Source organism: Saccopteryx leptura, chromosome 5 (genome assembly GCF_036850995.1).
Source record: "Saccopteryx leptura isolate mSacLep1 chromosome 5, mSacLep1_pri_phased_curated, whole genome shotgun sequence".
Classification (NCBI taxonomy): Eukaryota; Metazoa; Chordata; class Mammalia; order Chiroptera; family Emballonuridae; genus Saccopteryx; species Saccopteryx leptura.
Genome location: NC_089507.1, coordinates 202,480,069 through 202,498,482, shown reverse-complemented (window position 1 = coordinate 202,498,482; position 18,414 = coordinate 202,480,069). Strand labels below are relative to the sequence as shown.

Sequence of the window (18,414 nt, the reverse complement as noted above, 5' to 3'; positions counted from 1 at the left end):
TTAAATTAATATTTAAAATTGCTTTAATACATATATAAATTTTGTTTAAAAGAATGCTGTGGAAGCTTACTTTCTAGATAATATTTAGAGGTGCATTTTTTTTGAAGATTTTCAGACCTACACAGAAATAGAGCAAATGTTATATAGTGAACTCTCATGTATCTATTACATAAGGTAAACAGTTATTAACATTTTGGTTTTTAAAAACTTTGTTCTCCATTCTGTAGGAATATTTGAAAGCAAATTCTAGGCAGCATATTTCACTTAAGTATTTGAGTATGAGTCTCTAAAGGAATATATCCAAATTTTGATTTGGCTGTTTATATAATTTAATTAATATTTTGTACATCATCTTTGTGAGAATCCTGTAAGAGTAAAAGATGTTAGCGACCTTTTTTTTTTTTTTCAAATAAGGAGAGTGTTCAGTATCACACGGGCCTCAAACCTATTTTTGCTGACTCTAGAAAAGGTTCATTTCCTCATTTCAAAAAAGAAAGTTATATGCTATTCACTTCTTAAAATGGGAGAATACACAAGATTTTTCATGGTTAGGATGTCTTACTGATGGTACATCTTTATTTTTAAAAACAACATTGGGCCATGGCTGGTTGGCTCAGTGGTAGAGCGTCGGCCTGGCGTGCAGAAGTCCCAGGTTCAATTCCCGGCCAGGGCACATAGGAGAGGCGCCGATCTGCCTCTCCACCCCTCCCCCTCTCCTTCCTCTCTGTCTCTCTCTTCCCCTCCCGCAGCCAAGGCTCCATTGGAGCAAAGATGGCCCGGGCGCTGGGGATGGCTCCTTGGCCTCTGCCCCAGGTGCTAGAGTGGCTCTGGTTGCAACAGAGCGACGCCCCGGAGGGGCAGAGTATCGCCCCCTGTTGGTCAGAGCGTTGCCCCCTGGTGGGCGTGCCGGGTGGATCCCGGTCGGGCGCATGCGGGAGTCTGTCTGACTGTCTCTCCCCGTTTCCAGCTTCAGAAAAATACAAAAAAATAAATAAATAAATAAAACAACATTGGACAAAATGTGATCAGTTTTTTCCAATTATTGAATTGGCAGAGATTTTTTAAATTATATTTTAAAATAGATTTTTAGAGAGAGAAACATTGATTTGTTTGTTCCACTTATTTGTTTGTTCCACTTATTGATTTGTTTGTTCACTGGTTGATTCTTACGTCTGCTCTAATCAGGGATTGAACCTAGAACTTTGGCATATCGGGATAACACTCTAACTCAGGGGTCCCAAACTACGGCCCGCGGGCCACATGCGGCTCCCTGAGGCCATTTATCTGGCCCCCGCCGCACTTCCGGAAGGAGCACCTCTTTCATTGGTGGTCAGTGAGAGGAGCACATTGACTATCTCATTAGCCAAAAGCAGGCCCATAGTTCCCATTGAAATACTCGTCAGTTTGTTGATTTAAATTTACTTTTCTTTATTGTAAATATTGTATTTGTTCCCGTTTTGTTTTTTTACTTTAAAATAAGATATGTGCAGTGTACATAGGGATTTGTTCATAGTTTTTTTTATAGTCTGGCCCTCCAACAGTCTGAGGGACAGTGAACTGGCCTCCTGTGTAAAAAGTTTGGGGACCCCTGCTCTAACTAATGAGCTACTAGGCCAGGGTGGCAAAGATTTTTCTTTTTCTTTTTCTTTTTTTATTTTTTTCTACAGAGTCAGAGAGAGGGACAGACCGGAATGGAAAGATGAGAAGCATCTATCATTAGTTTTTCATTACACATTGCAACACTTTAGTTGTTCATTGATTGCTTTCTCATATGTGCCTTGACCGTGGGCCTTCAGCAGACCGAGTAACCTCTTGCTCGAGCCAGCGACCTTGGGTCCAAGCTGGTGAGCTTTTGCTCAAACCAGATGAGCCTGCACTCAAGCTGGCGACCTTGGTGTCTCGAACCTGGGTCCTCGGCATCCCAGTCTGACGCTCTATCCACTGTGTCACTGCCTGGTCAGGCAAAGATTTTTCTTTTTAATGATGTTAAAAGTCTTAGCCAAAGTGCCATGAAGTGAACATTTTGGTGTCTTGTTTAATGGCTTATAAATGGTACTAGCTTTTTGGAGTTTGACGTTTTCATAAGAGCACCTTAATAATAATTTCTCCTAATTTTAGGAAGTGACATTACTTCAATGTCTTTTACATAGTAGTTGTGCATAAAGCACTAGGATCTTATTTTTAGTTACTGTAATAGTTACTGTAACAATTTGGGTTATATTTAGGTATATCTGGCTTCCAAAATCTGTGCTTAGAGCCTACTCTTCTGCTTTGGTAATGCACTTTAGAATATTAAGCTATAAAAGTGAGAGATATGCACAAAGTTTTCTAGATAAGCCTATTTATTTCAGTTAGAATAATAAAAAATTGGAAATAACCTAAATGCCAAGTGGCAGGGGAATTATTTAATGAGAACATATAAAGACATTTTTGTGTATATGCACAAAGAAGGAAGAAAGGATCTAGTCCAAAATACTAACATTAGACTTGTTAGTAGTGACATGATAGGCAGTTTCAAAATATATACTTTAAAATATTTTTCAAAATCTCTGCTAATCTCAGTCTAGTGCAGAGCTGTTTCATGAAGGTTTATAATATACTAAAAAAAACCAAACACTGTTCCTGAATTCCTTCCCAAGGCCACCATTGAGCTCTGTAGTACCCATGCGAACGACGCCTCTGCTCTGAGGATCCTTTTCTCTTCCCTTATCCTGATCTCAAAACTGTTCTACAGTTTAAACTTCCAGGTAAGGTTTGTTTTATTTATTTTTTTGATTCGTATTCTGTGTTGTTAAATATGCAGGTTTTCATTTGATAAAGGCTTTTTTTGCCAGCATTGATATTTTTTTTTAATAGAAATTAGTTTTTTTTCCCCCCACCCCATTCTTTGTCTACAAATAGTGTTCTTGTTTATAGTAGTTCCTAGAAATGCTAGTGGATGTTCCATGAAGAAAAGGAACATTCTCTGTAGGCCAGTGAGGAAAAGAAACCCCACATCCTCAGTCACTGTTTTGGAGAACTATCCTCTACTCTTTTTTTTTTTTTTTTTTTTTTTGTATTTTTCTGAAGCTGGAAACTGGGAGGCAGTCAGACAGACTGCTGCATGTGCCCGACCCGGATCCACCCGGCACGCCCACCAGGGGGCGATGCTCTGCCCATCCGGGACGTCGTTCTGTCGCGACCAGAGCCACTCTAGCGCCTGGGGCAGAGGCCAAGGAGCCATCCCCAGCGCCCGGGCCATCTTTTGCTCCAATGGAGCCTCGGCTGCGGGAGGGGAAGAGAGAGACAGAGAGGAAGGAGAGGGGGAGGGGTGGAGAAGCGGATGGGCGCCTCTCCTGTGTGCCCTGGTCGGGAATCCAACCCGGGACTTCCGCACGCCAGGCCGACGCTCTACCACTGAGCCAACCGGCCAGGGCCTCTACTCTTTTTTTGAAGACACTGAGAGATCACATTCTCAGGCCTTCCTCTTGTTCATTTAAGTGCAGTTTAACACTGCGGGAGCCATGTTTTGATTTAAGGTCTATGGCTAGCTTGTAAAAAAAGGCTTTTATTGGAAGCATATTTGGGAGACAGAGGGTTTTAGAAAGGTAAAGGACCAGTCTCATTTCAGACAAAACACAGCCACAGTGAAATAGCAGAAAATGCCTGATCACCCTGTTGTTACTGAGATAGTGGCAACCCGTCTCTTTCTGTTGTTAAATTGTTAAAGATTCAGGGCTCTAGGAAGCATAAGGGGATCTTATTGGTTCAGATTACTATACTGAGAGGTAAGAGGAAGGATCTTCCCTTTTCATAGCTTATAGCCAGAGCCAAGTACCTGGACTTAATCCTTACAGCATGACTCACAGTGGTAGGGAAAGAATTCCACAAAAGGATCAGGATAGAGCAGATGAATGTCCCAAAATGGCAGACCCACATCATTGGTCTGTGACACAGCATTTTGAGAAACTCTTAATTAAAGGATGGCACTGGTTTGCTTGTACCGTCTTTTGAATTCTGCTTCCTAGAAGTCAGGTAGGATGAAGCTCTTAATTAACTTGTCAAACATAGCCAGGGACAGCAAAGTCATAATCTTACCCTTGGGGAGTTTATCAGCCCCATTAAGAAGGCAGTACTATTCCATAGGAAGTCATTAATTGTGTAAGATCATAAGTTTGAATTGGTGGTCATCTTATGCTAAATGCAGTAGTTCAAAAAGGAAAAGGAGTATATTGGTAAGCACTGAGTTTTGTAAGGAAGGGCGTCATACAATCTTAAGTGGACCTTGAAGGAATAATATAGATTTAAATTGGGACAGGAAATTGAAATGGCATCATTTGTGGTTGAAAGTGTATAAAATTGAGACAGAAGTTGGACCTAGGTGAAACAGAGAATTCTTGTCAAAATAGATAACGGTTGTCTGGCTAGGAAGTGTGGACTGGAGTCAGTAGGCATGTGGAAAAGGTTTGGTGTGTTTGTGTGTGGGGGTAACTTATTTAACGAGCACACTTATTTTAATAAAAAGTTTCAAGTCACCATTTCTTCTTTAGGATCTCCCAGAATTTTTTGAAGATAACATGGAAACTTGGATGAATAATTTCCATACCCTCTTGACATTAGATAACAAGCTTCTACAAACTGATGTAAGTATTGTTTAAAATGTTTGCTTTGCCAGTGTACTCTTTTGTTAAAATTAAGAATTATTTGAAATATAATGTTATATATCAATTATATCTCAATTTCATTTTACTTATTTTATTTTTTTGTGATAGACAGAGAGAGGGACAGATAGGGACAGATAGACAGGAAGGAAGAAAGATGAATGAGAAACATCAATTCTTCATTGCAGCTTCTTAGTTGTTCATTGATTGCTTTCTCATATGTGCCTTGACTAGGGGGTATAGGAGAGCGAGTGACCCCTTACTCAAACCAGCGACCATTGGGTCATGTCTATGATCCCATGCTCGAACCAGTGACTCTGCGCTCAAGCTGGATGAGCCTGTGCTCAAGCTGGCGACCTCAGGTTTCGAACCTGGGTCCTCTGCATCCCAATCTGACTCTCTATCCACTGTGCCACTGCTTGGTCAGGGCTCAATTTTTAAAAAAAATTTTTTTGGGGATTTTATGTTACTGATTTTACAGAGAGAGGAGAGAGAAGGGGACAGAGAGCAAGAAGTGTTAACTCATAGTTGCTTCACTTTAATTGTTCATTGATTGACTGCATGTTGTTATGTGCCTTGACCAGGTAAGCCCAGGGTTTCAAACCAGTGACCTCAGCATTCCAGGTTGACACTGTTATTCACTGTGCCACTACAAACCAGCCTATAGCTCAAATTTTTTTTTCTTTTTTTTTTCTTTTTTTTTTTTTTTTGTATTTTTCTGAAGCTGGAAATAGGAAGAGACAGTCAGACAGACTCCTGCATGCGCCCGACCAGGATCCACCCGGCACGCCCACCAGGGGCAACGCTCTGCCCACCAGGGGGCGATCCTCTGCCCCTCCGGGGTGTCGCTCTGCCGCGACCAGAGCCACTCTAGCGCCTGGGGCAGAGGCCAAGGAGCCATCCCCAGCGCCCAGGCCATCTTTGCTCCAATGGAGCCTTGGCTGCGGGAGGGGAAGAGAGAGACAGAGAGGAAGGAGGGGGGAGGGTGGAGAAGCAAATGGACGCTTCTCCTATGTGCCCTGGCCGGGAATCGAACCCAGGTCCCCCGCACGCCAGGCCGATGCTCTACCGCTGAGCCAACCGGCCAGGGCCTTTTTTTTTTTTTTTTTTGAAAAGTGAGAATACAAACTTTTAAATGCAGGTTTTCTTTTACAGGTTTTTTGGGGGGGTTGGGGTTTTTTTTTTTGTATTTTTCTGAAGCTGGAAACGGGGAGACAGACTCCCGCATGCGCCCGACCGGGATCCACCCGGCACACCCACCAGGGGGCGATGCTCTGCCCATCCGGGGCGTCGCTCTGTCGCGACCAGAGCCACTCTAGCGCCTGAGGCAGAGGCCAAGGAGCCATCCCCAGCGCCCGGGCCATCTTTTGCTCCAATGGAGCCTTGGCTACGGGAGGGGAAGAGAGAGACAGAGAGGAAGGAGAAGGGGAGGGGTGGAGAAGCAGGTGGGCACTTCTCCTGTGTGCCCTGGCCGGGAATCGAACCCGGGACTTCCGCACGCCAGGCCAACGCTCTACCACTGAGCCAACCGGCCAGGGATTTTTTTTTTTTGATAAGCAAAAGCTTTATTTAGTACAGTGCATCCCACCCAACGAGGTTCTCTGGTCTGGGGGACAGGGGCCAGAGAAGTCACATAGAGGAAACCGTTTGGGGAAAATTTAAAGGGTTGTTTAGGGTGGTCGAGGTAATATAACGTGGCAAAATGTCATTGGCTGACAGACAGTCACCTTTTTCCAAAGGACTTCTGGGAAGTTTCTTTTGGCATGCATGAGTGTGGGCAGTTCCAGCCAAAATTCCTGGGTCTGGTTCCTCACATGACCTTCCCCCATTGCCCACCGACCTTACATTCCAACCTTCTATGTTAGATGGGTGCCAGTATTCATCTGGGTACTTCCTGCTGGTTAGGGGTGTCGTGGGGAGGGGAGGTCAGAAGGTGATGGCTTTGAGGGGAGTCGCGAGGAACATCTGTTTGGCAGTGACTCGAGAAACTTCGTGGATGCAGTCCTGTAAGAATTTTTTTTTAAAAAAGGAGAAAATATGAGTAATATGTTGATAATTAGAAGAGGACCTAGGATAGGGGCAGCCCAGGTGAGGATGGGTGGCTGCCATCAGGAGTTAAGCAGGCTGTAGGAGAGATTCTTGCTCAGTTTCTCTCGCAGACGGTTGAGGAGATTGATGTTTTCTTCCCTTGGGCCAGTCTCATTGAACAGCATTGCTTCCTGCTTCAGCTCACTCTGGTGGCAGGTTCCCGGTGGGAGGGACAGGAGCAGCAGGGGGATCTGCAGGGCTCAGCCTTTTGGTGAGCCGGAGATGAGTGGGGCCCAGTGGTTCTGACTGCCAGTGGTCCTGCATGGGGCAAGCTTGAGGCGAGAGACATGGTTCGAAATGAGGGTAGTATTGATTATGGGGGAGCTCTTGGTAGTGAGAAAGATGTTGTCAGCTAGATAATGGCTTCGAGACTTTGTAAAATGCTCCGACCCAGGAGGGGTACAGGGCATGAGGGCATAACTAAGAAGGAGTGCGAAAAGGGAATTCCATCCAAACTGCATGTCAGGGGGAAGAAGGGGTCCCATCCACTCCCATAACCGAGACCTGTGAGGGAACTAAAGGTCCAGAGTGTGACGGCAAAACAGAGAAGGTAGCCCCCGTCTCCACAAGAAATGAGATGGACTTACCTGCTAGCTGCAGCATTACCCTGGGCTTGTTGAGAGTGATGGGGGTCTCTGATTTCAGGCCGCATCAGTCATCCATGAGACCTAGGAGTTTGAGCGATGGGCCCGCCTGGCTGGCTTGTCCTCCACATAGAGACGCTGAGGAAAAGCCTGTTTCCCAAAGGGACAGTCACTCCACCAGTGACCGGGCTGCTTGCAGTTAGGGCAGGGCTTAGTGGGCAGCCATGAACAGGGGCACTGTCAGGCCCAGTGATCCTCCTTGCCACATTTAAAGCAAGTTCCTGGTGGGGTTCCTCTTTGCGGCCCAGACTTGGGTCGGGTACCTCCTGTGCCTTGACCCTGTTGCTCTGCCGGCCTCAGGGCTACCACAAGAGCCTGGGTTTGGAGTGTTACCTTCTACTGTATGCAGGCCTGGCGAACAGCCTTGGCCTTTTTCTACTAGCCGTGACCATTAAAAACTTTAAATGCCATGTTCACAAGTCTCAGATAGGGGTTTGGGGGTTGAGAATAAGAGGAGGGGGTCTTCTGGGGAGCCTGGCACCCAGATCCAGCTGGAAACGCTGGAGCCAGAGGTAAGACAGGAGCAGGCCTTCCTGCAAGAAGACCCGGGTTGGGCCTAGGGTCAGGAGCCCTGCAAACTGGCATGAGGGCCAATGTCTGGAGAGAATGGGCTGACAGAGGAGGGGCTTAAGAACACAGTGGAGAAGGGAAGGGCCTCTGGCCAGCAGGGGAGGAGAAAGAGAGACTAGTATTTGCAGGTGAATGAGAAACAGGATCCCAAGAAGGGAGGGGAGGAGCCCAATAGGAGGGAGGGAGCCGTGCAGGAGGGGAAGAGAGTTGAGGGTTGGCGAAGGAGAAAAGATCAGTAATGGAGGGTTTATGTGAGGTTTCTCTGACTAAAAAGGGCCTGCGCTGTATAGCAGGCGGCACAGAGATTAGGACTGGAGTGCAAATATTAGAAGCCTTTGAATGTAAGGGATCTCCAACCATTTCCCAGTTCTTTGGCAATAGTTAAATTGGCGAGGGTGCTAAAACCAAAAGTCCCTTCAGGAGGCCACCTGGTTCAATTAATCAGTGGGTTCTGTGGCCTGACACAGCAGAAAAGAAGAACAGTTTCTCCTTTAGGGAGGGAGAGATTTCGGATAAGGCATTCCAGGAGTGTTTTTGAGTCAGGTTTAGATTCCTGTGCCTCCCATGGCTGCCCTCAGTCCTCAAAGTGATCAGAGATGAGAATTGATGGCCCACAACTCAGCCTCTGGCCACCTGACGGTTAGGTAAAGCGGGAGTGACCAGGACGTCTCCACGGACACACACGCACTCGGAATGGATAAGAGGTCCCTGAAGCAGCTGCGATTATGGACAGGGAGTCTCGGCGGAAAGAACTGAGGGGTGGCTGGAGGCAGGAGACTTACCGCACCGTGTGCGGAAGTGGGTGGAAAGTTGGAGATCCTAGTTCTTCCTCGGAAAGGAAGAGGAGAGGAGCAGCCCCAGCGGGCTTCAACTCCTCCCGGGTTTCAGCACCAAATGTAAGGTATTTTTGCTGACGAGGAAGAAGGAAGGGCGTAGCCATGAAATGTGGATAAGCAAAAGCTTTATTTAGTACAGCGCATACTGCCCAAAGAAGTTCTCCGGTCCAGGGGACAGGGGCCAGAGAAGCCGCCAATCTCAATTTTTTTTATTTAAAAATACTTGAGTAACTTCTGAAAACCTTGAGAGGATAGACTTCATAAAATGAAATAAAGTTATTTAAGAACATTTAACATCCTGGTTCCTTATTTACTTACTTTGTGTTGTTAATTGATCAAATTCCAAGAACGCGAGTAATACTTGATTATGTGGGATGTTTCATATTTGGTTATTTGTAGTATACAGAATTAATTACTTTTACAGTGGGCCTGGCTTGGGTCACAATGTATAGATTAGGCTATTTTATTACATCAAAAGAAAGGCCTTAGAGTATTCACAGTGTGAGCATTTATAAAATATAAAATGATTTGTCGCCCTGGCCGGTTGGCTCAGCGGTAGAGCGTCGGCCTAGCGTGCGGAGGACCCGGGTTCGATTCCCGGCCAGGGCACACAGGAGAAGCGCCCATTTGCTTCTCCACCCCTCCGCCGCGCTTTCCTCCCTGTCTCTCTCTTCCCCTCCCGCAGCCGAGGCTCCATTGGAGCAAAAATGGCCCGGGCGCTGGGGATGGCTCTGTGGCCTCTGCCCCAGGCGCTGGAGTGGCTCTGGTCGCAACATGGCGACGCCCAGGATGGGCAGAGCATCGCCCCCTGGTGGGCAGAGCATCGCCCCTGGTGGGCGTGCCGGGTGGATCCCGGTCGGGCGCATGCGGGAGTCTGTCTGACTGTCTCTCCCTGTTTCCAGCTTCAGAAAAATGAAAAAAAAAAAAAATGATTTGTCATTGAAGATATTAAGAAACATAGACCTCTGTAATAATAGCTTCTTTTTTAAAAAGTCATCCACAGCCTGACCAGGCAGTGGCGCAATGAATAGAGCGTCAGACTGGGATGCGGAGGACCCAGATTCGAGACCCCGAGGTCACCAGCTTGAGCGCAGGCTCATCTGGTTTGAGCAAAGCTCACCAGCTTAGACCCAGGGTCGCTGGCTCGAGCAAAGGGTTACTCGGTCTAATGTAGCCCCCACGGTCAAGGCACATATGAGAAAGCAATCAATGAACAACTAAGGTGTTACAACGAAAAATTGATGATTGATGCTTCTCATCTCTCTCCGTTCCTGTCTGTCTGTCCCTATCTGTCCCTCTCTCTGACTCTCTATCTCTGTATTAAAAAAAGTCATCCACAGTATAGGAAATAGGTGACATGATAAAGGTTTGTAATGTGTAAGTTTCCTCTGGAGTTTGTGAGATGTGCTTTTCAGTGCACAGCACTTACTTTATTACTCATTTGCTTTTCTATTAATATATTTATGATCTACCTTTTCCCCAAGACACAATAAACAAAAAATAAAATATTAAGAGTACTTCAACATCAAGTAAAAGAAAAATTAGAATTGGTGATTTGAGTCAGTATTTTGGGAGTCAGTTTTTGGGAGTGTTTAGGAGATTTTATCTTAAGATGTATTAAATAAAAGGCCACAAAAAAAGATAAGGCTTCGGCCCTGGCCGATTGGCTCAGTGGTAGAGCGTCGGCCTGGTGTGCAGGAGTCCCGGGTTCGATTCCCGGCCAGGGCACCCATCTGCTTCTCCACCCCTCCCCCTCTCCTTCCTCTCTGTCTCTCTTTTCCCCTCCCGCAGCCAAGGCTCCACTGGAGCAAAGTTTGCCTGGGCGCTGAGGATGGCTCTGTGGCCTCTGCCTCAGGCGCTAGAATGGCTCTGATTACTACAGAGCGACGCTCCCTGGTGGGCATGCCGGGTGGATCCCGGTTGGGTGCATTCGGGAGTCTGTCTGACTGCCTCCCCATTTCCAGCTTCGGAAAAATACAAAAAAAAAAAAAAAAAAGATAAGGCTTCTAGCCCTGGCCGGACAGCTTCTTTGGTTAGGACATTCTCCCTGTTCTCAAAGGTTGCAGGTCTGCTCCCAGTCGGGGCACATACAGGAACAGATTGATGTTTCTGTCTCCCTTAAAGATGAATCAGTAAATTTGTTTTAATTAAAAAAAAAAAAGATGGCTCCCATAATTCTGTCAGTTGGCTAGGAAAAAAACCCTTTCTCGGAAAACAAAGCTTGTCTTCACACTTAAATTTACAGAAAGTTTTTCACTTAGATCTTACAGGGAGCTGTGTGCCCGTTTAACCATATGCCACCTTGTCATTTTACTGTAGCAGTCCCTGTATTATGCCTTGAGAAATGAGCTGTTTGGCACATAGAATAGCTCAAAAGTTATTTGTGAATTGCTGTTATACAAATATTGATCAACTTACGACCTATGCAACTTAACGACCATTCGACTTACGGCCACAATTGCTAGCCATGACTGCTCTGCGTCTGGCAGCGCAAGCTTTTGCCCAGCTGGGCGTATGACAGTGCGGACCAGCTTCTGGCAGCACTACCATCTCTGCGCGCACCATTTCAACTGTTATCCCAGACTCGGTATAGCAATTTGTGTTTTGTGTCTTGGATATTTTTCATCAAACCCCTCCCAAGATGTCTACCAAAAGGAAATTGTCTTCGCAAATATTAAACCAGTTGTACTGGTAATGCAGTGTTTTACTTAAACCTGACAAATGTAAAAATAAGAAACAAAATGGTGTAGAGATGATACAAATAGCATAAAATGAACAAAGAAAATTATGATATATAATAATAATGAAATAAAATTATGATAAAATATGACAAAGATTTTTATAACATTTCACAGAACTGTACATACAGCCTACTCAACTTACAACTAAATCGTGTTACGACTAGTCTGTCGGAACCAATTGTGGTTGTAAGTCGAGCACTATCTGTAGTTGATAGTGTTATAGCCTGACCTGTGGTGGCGCAGTGGATAAAGACCTGGAACGCTGAGATCACTGGATCGAAACCCCAGGCTTGCCTGGTCAAGGCACGTAGGAGAAGCAACTACTATGAGTTGATGCTTCCCACTCCTCCCCATCCCCGCCTTTCTGTTTCTCTCTATCCTCTCTCTAAAATCCATAAATAAAATCTAAATAAAATAAAAAAAATAGTTGAAAGTGTTATATAAATCACTGTCATGGTTTAGATTGCAGTACGCAGACTCTGCCTGGAAACAGGTCCAGGTGCTTTTGGCGTTGTGTGGTATACATCACAGCTCTCACTCCTCAGCTCTGCAGCTGTAGTTGAACTCAAGCCATAGGCAATACTAGAAATTGTATAAATGAGAAAAAGGATGAGTATGGCTGTGTTTTAATAAAACTTGACTTACAGAAATATGCAGCAGGCCAGACTTTGCTTTAGTTTGCTGACACTTGATTTAGATTGTTGTTTAATATTTTATAACTAAAATGTTACTTGAGAATCCTGTAGCATTACCTCATTGGGGGAGTTGGATACATCTTAATATATTTGAAATGAAAACCTTTTGGGAGACAGCAAGACACAACCCAACTAACCATGTTGCAAAGGAAAGTGTGATATGCTCTTGATCATTTAGGTTTCTGTAGGAATGTTGTTTTCAGTTTAATATGGAAATATTTTATAATTCAGCAACCAGAAGAAGAGCTTTATTTATTTAACTTGAAGACTTTTGAGAGCTGTTCTCAATGATTAATAAATGAGAAGTATTTCGTGATTGGTTTGTTTGAAAGACTAGACGGGTAGATTGGTGATAGCACAGCTGTGGTGTCCAACACTTGGCTTTGGATTTGAATTTCTGAAAGTCAGTTCAGGCATTAACAGCCACTCTCTGTATTTATGATGGCATTAAAGTTGTATGTCTGAGTTTGTTTTCTCTTATGTGAGGACGAAGAAGAAGCAGGCTTATTGGAACTCTTAAAATCCCAGATCTGTGATAACGCCGCACTGTATGCACAGAAATATGATGAAGAATTTCAAAGGTATCTGCCTCGTTTTGTCACCGCCATCTGGAACTTACTTGTTACAACAGGACAGGAGGTCAAATATGACTTGGTAAGATGATGGGGGAGACAAATAATTAAGGAATTCTCTTACTACCTCTCCAAGAAGTAAACAGTTCAGATTTGCTTTTTAAAACATGCTTATTTTTGTTTTATTTCAGTTGGTAAGTAATGCCATTCAGTTTCTGGCTTCAGTTTGTGAGAGACCTCACTATAAGAATCTTTTTGAGGACCAGAACACGCTGACAAGTATCTGTGAAAAGGTTATTGTGCCTAACATGGAATTCAGAGGTAATTCTAGTGAAGTGTAAAACTTTTTCAGCAGATCAAAAGTTCAGTTTTTTTAAAGAGTATGTTAGTATAAATTTAGTTAAGTCTTCTCTCTGTTGATTTTTGTAACGTGCTGATTTTTTATTGCTAAATAAAACTGTTTGTACATATTTATTGCCTGTTTTGTAAACCAAGGCAGAAAGTGTGGTATAAAGGCATTTATGAAGTGAGCACTGCCGTGATGAGCTCTGTTGTGTACTATGGAGGTTTTTCATAGAAATATTGAACAAGACTTTAACAGTCCTGTTATATTGAGAAGAAAGCAAATATCCAGGATTACAAATTATGGAAATAATTGGTTTTGGTTGTTGTAGTGTTTCACCAAGGCAAATAGCTGTTTTCCAATAGCTGACTTAAGGTAGGAGTGATGGATAACCTTTGAGTGAAAGCCCACTTAGTTTGTGTTTAAGGTGAAGGTAGTTCTAAGAGACTGTATTTATTTGTATACACAGTGACTTTCCTTCTCCCATTTGGGAAGAGCAAATAGTAAATGTGGAAGGAATTGTCTTCTGTATCACAGGAATCATTAGATCAGTGGTTCTCAAATTATACTGCTCACAAAAATTAGGGGATATTTCAAAAATGAATACGAAGCAATAAAATATCCCCTAATTTTTATGAGCAGTATATTTGCAACAAAACGAGGAAAATAAAGGACAATATAATAAGGTTTTATTTTCTTTTGTGTTTTCATAAAACTATTTTAAGGATAAATCTTTGTTCTGATATTGTTTGTCCTGCTTTTTAGTGTTGAAATTATTTTTGTGAAATAATGGTCATTGTAGTTGTTAGTTTGTTTTTGTAATAGCCTTATCTGACAAAATAAAAAGTTGACATCCCTAGACTGGTTCCCAACACTAACTTTTGAAAGTTGGTTATAAAGTTCAATTATGGGGATTCTGTCACATTAGAACAAATGAGCTAGTAGCACAGCTGTGTGAATTACCTTTAAGGCTACCATTTGCTGCTCTAAGTAATCATGTTGGCAAAGAACACTTTGCTGTTAAACATGTCAGTTCTATTTTCTGCATAGTCAAATGCAAAAGTATAGTGATTGTCATGTCTTTTGAGGGGTTATTTGAAATATCATCTCTCTTTGTAGCTGCAGATGAAGATGCCTTTGAAGATAATTCTGAGGAGTATATAAGAAGAGATTTGGAAGGATCTGGTATGTATTTTCATTTTTAACTGTTAATCTAGCCCTGACCAGTGTCTCAGTGGACAGTGTTGACCTGGTATATGGATATCCCAGATTTGATTCCCAGTCAGGGCAAACAGGAGAAGCAACCATCTGCTTCTCCCTTTTTTCTCCCTCTTCTCCTTCCATAGCCAGTGGCTCAGTTGGTCCAAGCGTCTGCCTCAGGTGCTAAAAATAGCTTCATACTTGAGCACTGGCCCAAGATGAGCTTGCTGGGTGGATCCCAGACAAGGCACATGTGGGAGTCTGCCTCACTGTCTCCCCTCCTCTCACCTAAAAAAAAAAGTTGGTTTTTTGTTTTGTTTTGGTTTTGTTTTTTTACAGGGACAGAGAGTCAGAGAGAGGGATAGATAGGGACAGACAGGAACGGAGAGAGATGAGAAGCATCAATCATCAGTTTTTCTTTGTGACACCTTAGTTCATTGATTGCTTTCTCATATGTGTTTTGACCGCAGGCCTTCAGCGGACCGAGTAACCCCTTGCTCGAGCCAGCGACCTTGGGTCCAAGCTGGTGAGCTTTTTTTTTTTTTTTTTTTTTTTTTTGCTCAAGCCAGATGAGCCTGCACTCAAGTTGGTGACCTCGGGGTCTTGAACCTGGGTCCTCCGCATTCCAGTCTGACACTCTATCCACTGTGCCATCACCTGGTCAGGCTAAAAAAAGTTTTTTTAAAATAATAACTTAATCGTAGCAAGCCAGTTTTAAAGTTGCTCTTTTTCTAGTAAATATGGGGAAGAAAGGGAGTCAAGATTAGTTTGTCATTTCAACTGGCTTTGGTTGGAAAACTTTTCTTTTTTTTATAACTTCTACACCATAAAAAGCAGCTTTTACATGAACTATATCAATTGAATCATTTGTTTTTCTAATGTATTTATTAGTGTTTGTTATACTACTGTGAACTTTAATTTTCAATCTCATTTTTGTTTCCTGTAAAACAATGTTTACGTTGCTGATAGTTATCAGCAGTTTTCTTATGAACTTGGTTGGCTGGTGGTGGTTTCTTTATCTTGTGATATGTTTCTTTGATTTTATAGACATCGACACTAGACGCAGGGCGGCTTGTGATCTAGTACGAGGATTATGCAAGTTTTTTGAGGGACCTGTGACAGGAATCTTCTCTGGTTATGTTAATTCTATGCTTCAGGAATATGCAAAAAATCCATCTGTCAACTGGAAACACAAAGATGCGGCCATTTACCTCGTGACGTCTTTGGCATCAAAAGCCCAAACACAGAAGGTGAATCTTTTCGATGTAGTTTTATTTCTAAAACAGACTTGTCAGTAACCACACAGAAGTCAAAAAGAAGTACTATATTTCTGATGAGGCAGCCTACTTTGCTAGTTAATCTGTTAATTCTGATTAGAATTCAGAGTCTCCAAAGATGATGTGTCAGGCACTTAAGTTTCTTTTCTTTTTTAAACATTTATCCTTTTATTTTTTAAGTGAATTTATTGGGGTGACACTGGTTTAACAATAATAATAATACAGGTTTCAAATGCCCAATTTTACAACACATCTCTGTACACCATAATGTATATTCACCCCCCCAAGTCACGTGTTCATCCATCGCCATTTACACCCCACCAGCCTCTCCCGTCACCACGCTTGTCCATGTCCAGAAGTTTTTCTTTCTTCCTTTCTTTTTTGGTCCCATTCAGCACTTAAGTTTCTGAAAGACCAAAAAGTTGACAGATGCCACACTTGTTCCTTTAGCTGAGAGTCAGTGTTTGTCAATTTAGGGAAGTTTCTTCATTGTCTATTAAAATAGTTTTGTTTTATTTTGAAGCAGTTTGTGTTTTGAAGTGTTCATCTCTATTTTTAACCTGCTTTTGTAATGTTGACTAAATTACCAATATGGTCGATATATACAGGTATTTCATGTTATTTTACCCCATTACAAATTTGTTTTTCAGCATGGAATTACACAAGCAAATGAACTTGTGAATCTGACTGAATTCTTTGTGAATCACATTCTCCCTGATTTAAAGTCAGCTAATGGTGAGTTTTGTGAAAAATTATTTATGTAACTTATAACACTTACTACAAAATAAATAACATTATGGCAAAAGTCATAATGGGGGCTCTACTTCACTATAATATGCAAAACATTGGCCCTATGCTTGTTGTAGGTATTCTATTGAGTAAAATCTTAAAATGGTTCCTCCAGATTTTGCCTGGGTAAAATTAACTTTTTATAATGAAAACAGGCTTGTATTGAAGGAAAACAGCAACAAGTAAGACTGAATTGTAGCTCAGCTTTTTGTTAACTTGGGATATAGTCTAGGAATTAAACTTCAATTTTCTTTTCATTTTAAAAATAAACACTTAAAAAAAATTTTTTTTAAAAGACAGTTTTTTTTTTTTCAGAGACAGAGAGAGAGTCAGAGAGAGGGATAGATAGGGACAGACAGACAGGAATGGAGAGATGAGAAGCATCAATCATTAGTTTTTCGTTGCGCATTGCAACACCTTAGTTGTTCATTGATTGCTTTCTCATATGTGCCTTGACCGTGGGGCTTCAGCAGACTAAGTAACCCCTTGCTCCAGCCAGCGACCTTGGATCCAAGCTGGTGAGCTTTTGCTTAAACCAGATGAGCCTGTGCTCAAGCTGGCGACCTCGGGGTTTCGAACCTGGGTCCTTCCCACATCCCAGTCTGACGCTTTATCCACTGTGCCACCGCCTGGTCAGGCATAAACACTTAAAAATTGAAGTAAATTTAAATCACTTGGAACTGATAAATATTAAGAATAATTTCCTATATTGATGAAACTGTATTGATCAAGATACATAGATAATCCGCTTAAAAATTTTTTTGTATAGACAATTTTAACACATTATAAGGTAGGGAAAGATCTGTAATGAACTTCCATGTTAATATTATCCAGCTTCAAGAATTTTTAATAATTGGCCACTATTCTATCACTTTTACTAATTTATTTTCCCACCACTAGAGCAGTTTAAAGCCAGAGAGTCATGTTCTTGATCCATAATACAGGGGTCCTCAGGTTACGACACATTCCATTCCTATGACAGTGACAGTGACATGACCTGAATTTTGGTGTCGAAACACACCCTAGCCCAGATGTGGCCAACAGTTTTTGCCCCTGGGCCAGATTAGAAAGAAAACTTTTCTCACCGGCCGGAAAAAATATTAAAATTAAAAAATGTTAAATACAAAAAACAATTTGTTTAAGTAAACAAAATTTATTATGTAATATGTTTATGAATAAATGAGCGTAAATTTTTTTTTTAATATACAATATTATTTTAATAAAAATGTAATTACAAGCCTGACCTGTGGTGGTGCAGTGGATAAAGCGTCGACCTGGAAATGCTGAGGTCGCCGGTTCAAAACCCTGGGCTTGCCTGGTCAAGGCACATATGGGAGTTGATGCTTCCAGCTCCGCCCCCTTTCTCTCTCTCTCTTTCTCTCTCTCCTCTCTCTCCCTCTCTGTCACTCTCTCTCCCTCTCTCTCTCCTCTCTAAAAATGAATTTTAAAAAAATGTAATTACATACCGTATAAATATCCAAACTTATCACAATTGAAACATATTTAATTAATAGAATAAGCTTGAAGGGGTTATATCGCAAATAAAACAATTATTTCATTTTACAAACAACCTGGACATGTTTTCAGTTATTAACTGCAGCTATTGTCTATGCTACAATGCCACTTGATTCAGCACACTTGACCACAAAAATAACAAACTGTTTGACCTTGGGTGCGCACTGGCAAACTCCACCTAAAAGAATGTGGGTTTCACATCGCCGCTAAACATCAAACAGTTCATATTGAGTACAGACAAGTACAAAAGTTATAAATCTTTATAATGGAATTTTTAAAAAAAATAAGTATTGCGAATCCATTCGACCAATTATTGGAAGTTAACCCTAAATTAGTCACACGCGGAATTCCTTTCCGTGTATCACTATCTTCTTAAATATCTCGATTTTTAATAATCAAAGACGCCTCTGCTTCTGAGTAGTGGAGAATATTAAAAATTTAATCGCGGGCTGCATAAACTATTTTGGCCCGCGAGCCACATAAACTTATTATGCGGGCAGTATG

The 18,414-nt window shown here is 42.3% G+C and overlaps 1 protein-coding gene across 1 annotated transcript in view; it reads left to right on the top strand.

The window, feature by feature from the left end:
• CSE1L (chromosome segregation 1 like) overlaps positions 1–18,414 on the top strand; it is a 58,978-nt gene that overhangs the window by 23,190 nt on the left and 17,374 nt on the right. Inside the window, exons 7-13 of the mRNA XM_066387554.1 lie at positions 2,640–2,747; positions 4,530–4,622; positions 12,701–12,868; positions 12,978–13,107; positions 14,249–14,314; positions 15,377–15,579; positions 16,257–16,341. Coding sequence (XP_066243651.1) covers positions 2,640–2,747; positions 4,530–4,622; positions 12,701–12,868; positions 12,978–13,107; positions 14,249–14,314; positions 15,377–15,579; positions 16,257–16,341 — 853 coding nt within the window. The remainder of the gene's footprint in view (positions 1–2,639; positions 2,748–4,529; positions 4,623–12,700; positions 12,869–12,977; positions 13,108–14,248; positions 14,315–15,376; positions 15,580–16,256; positions 16,342–18,414) is intronic.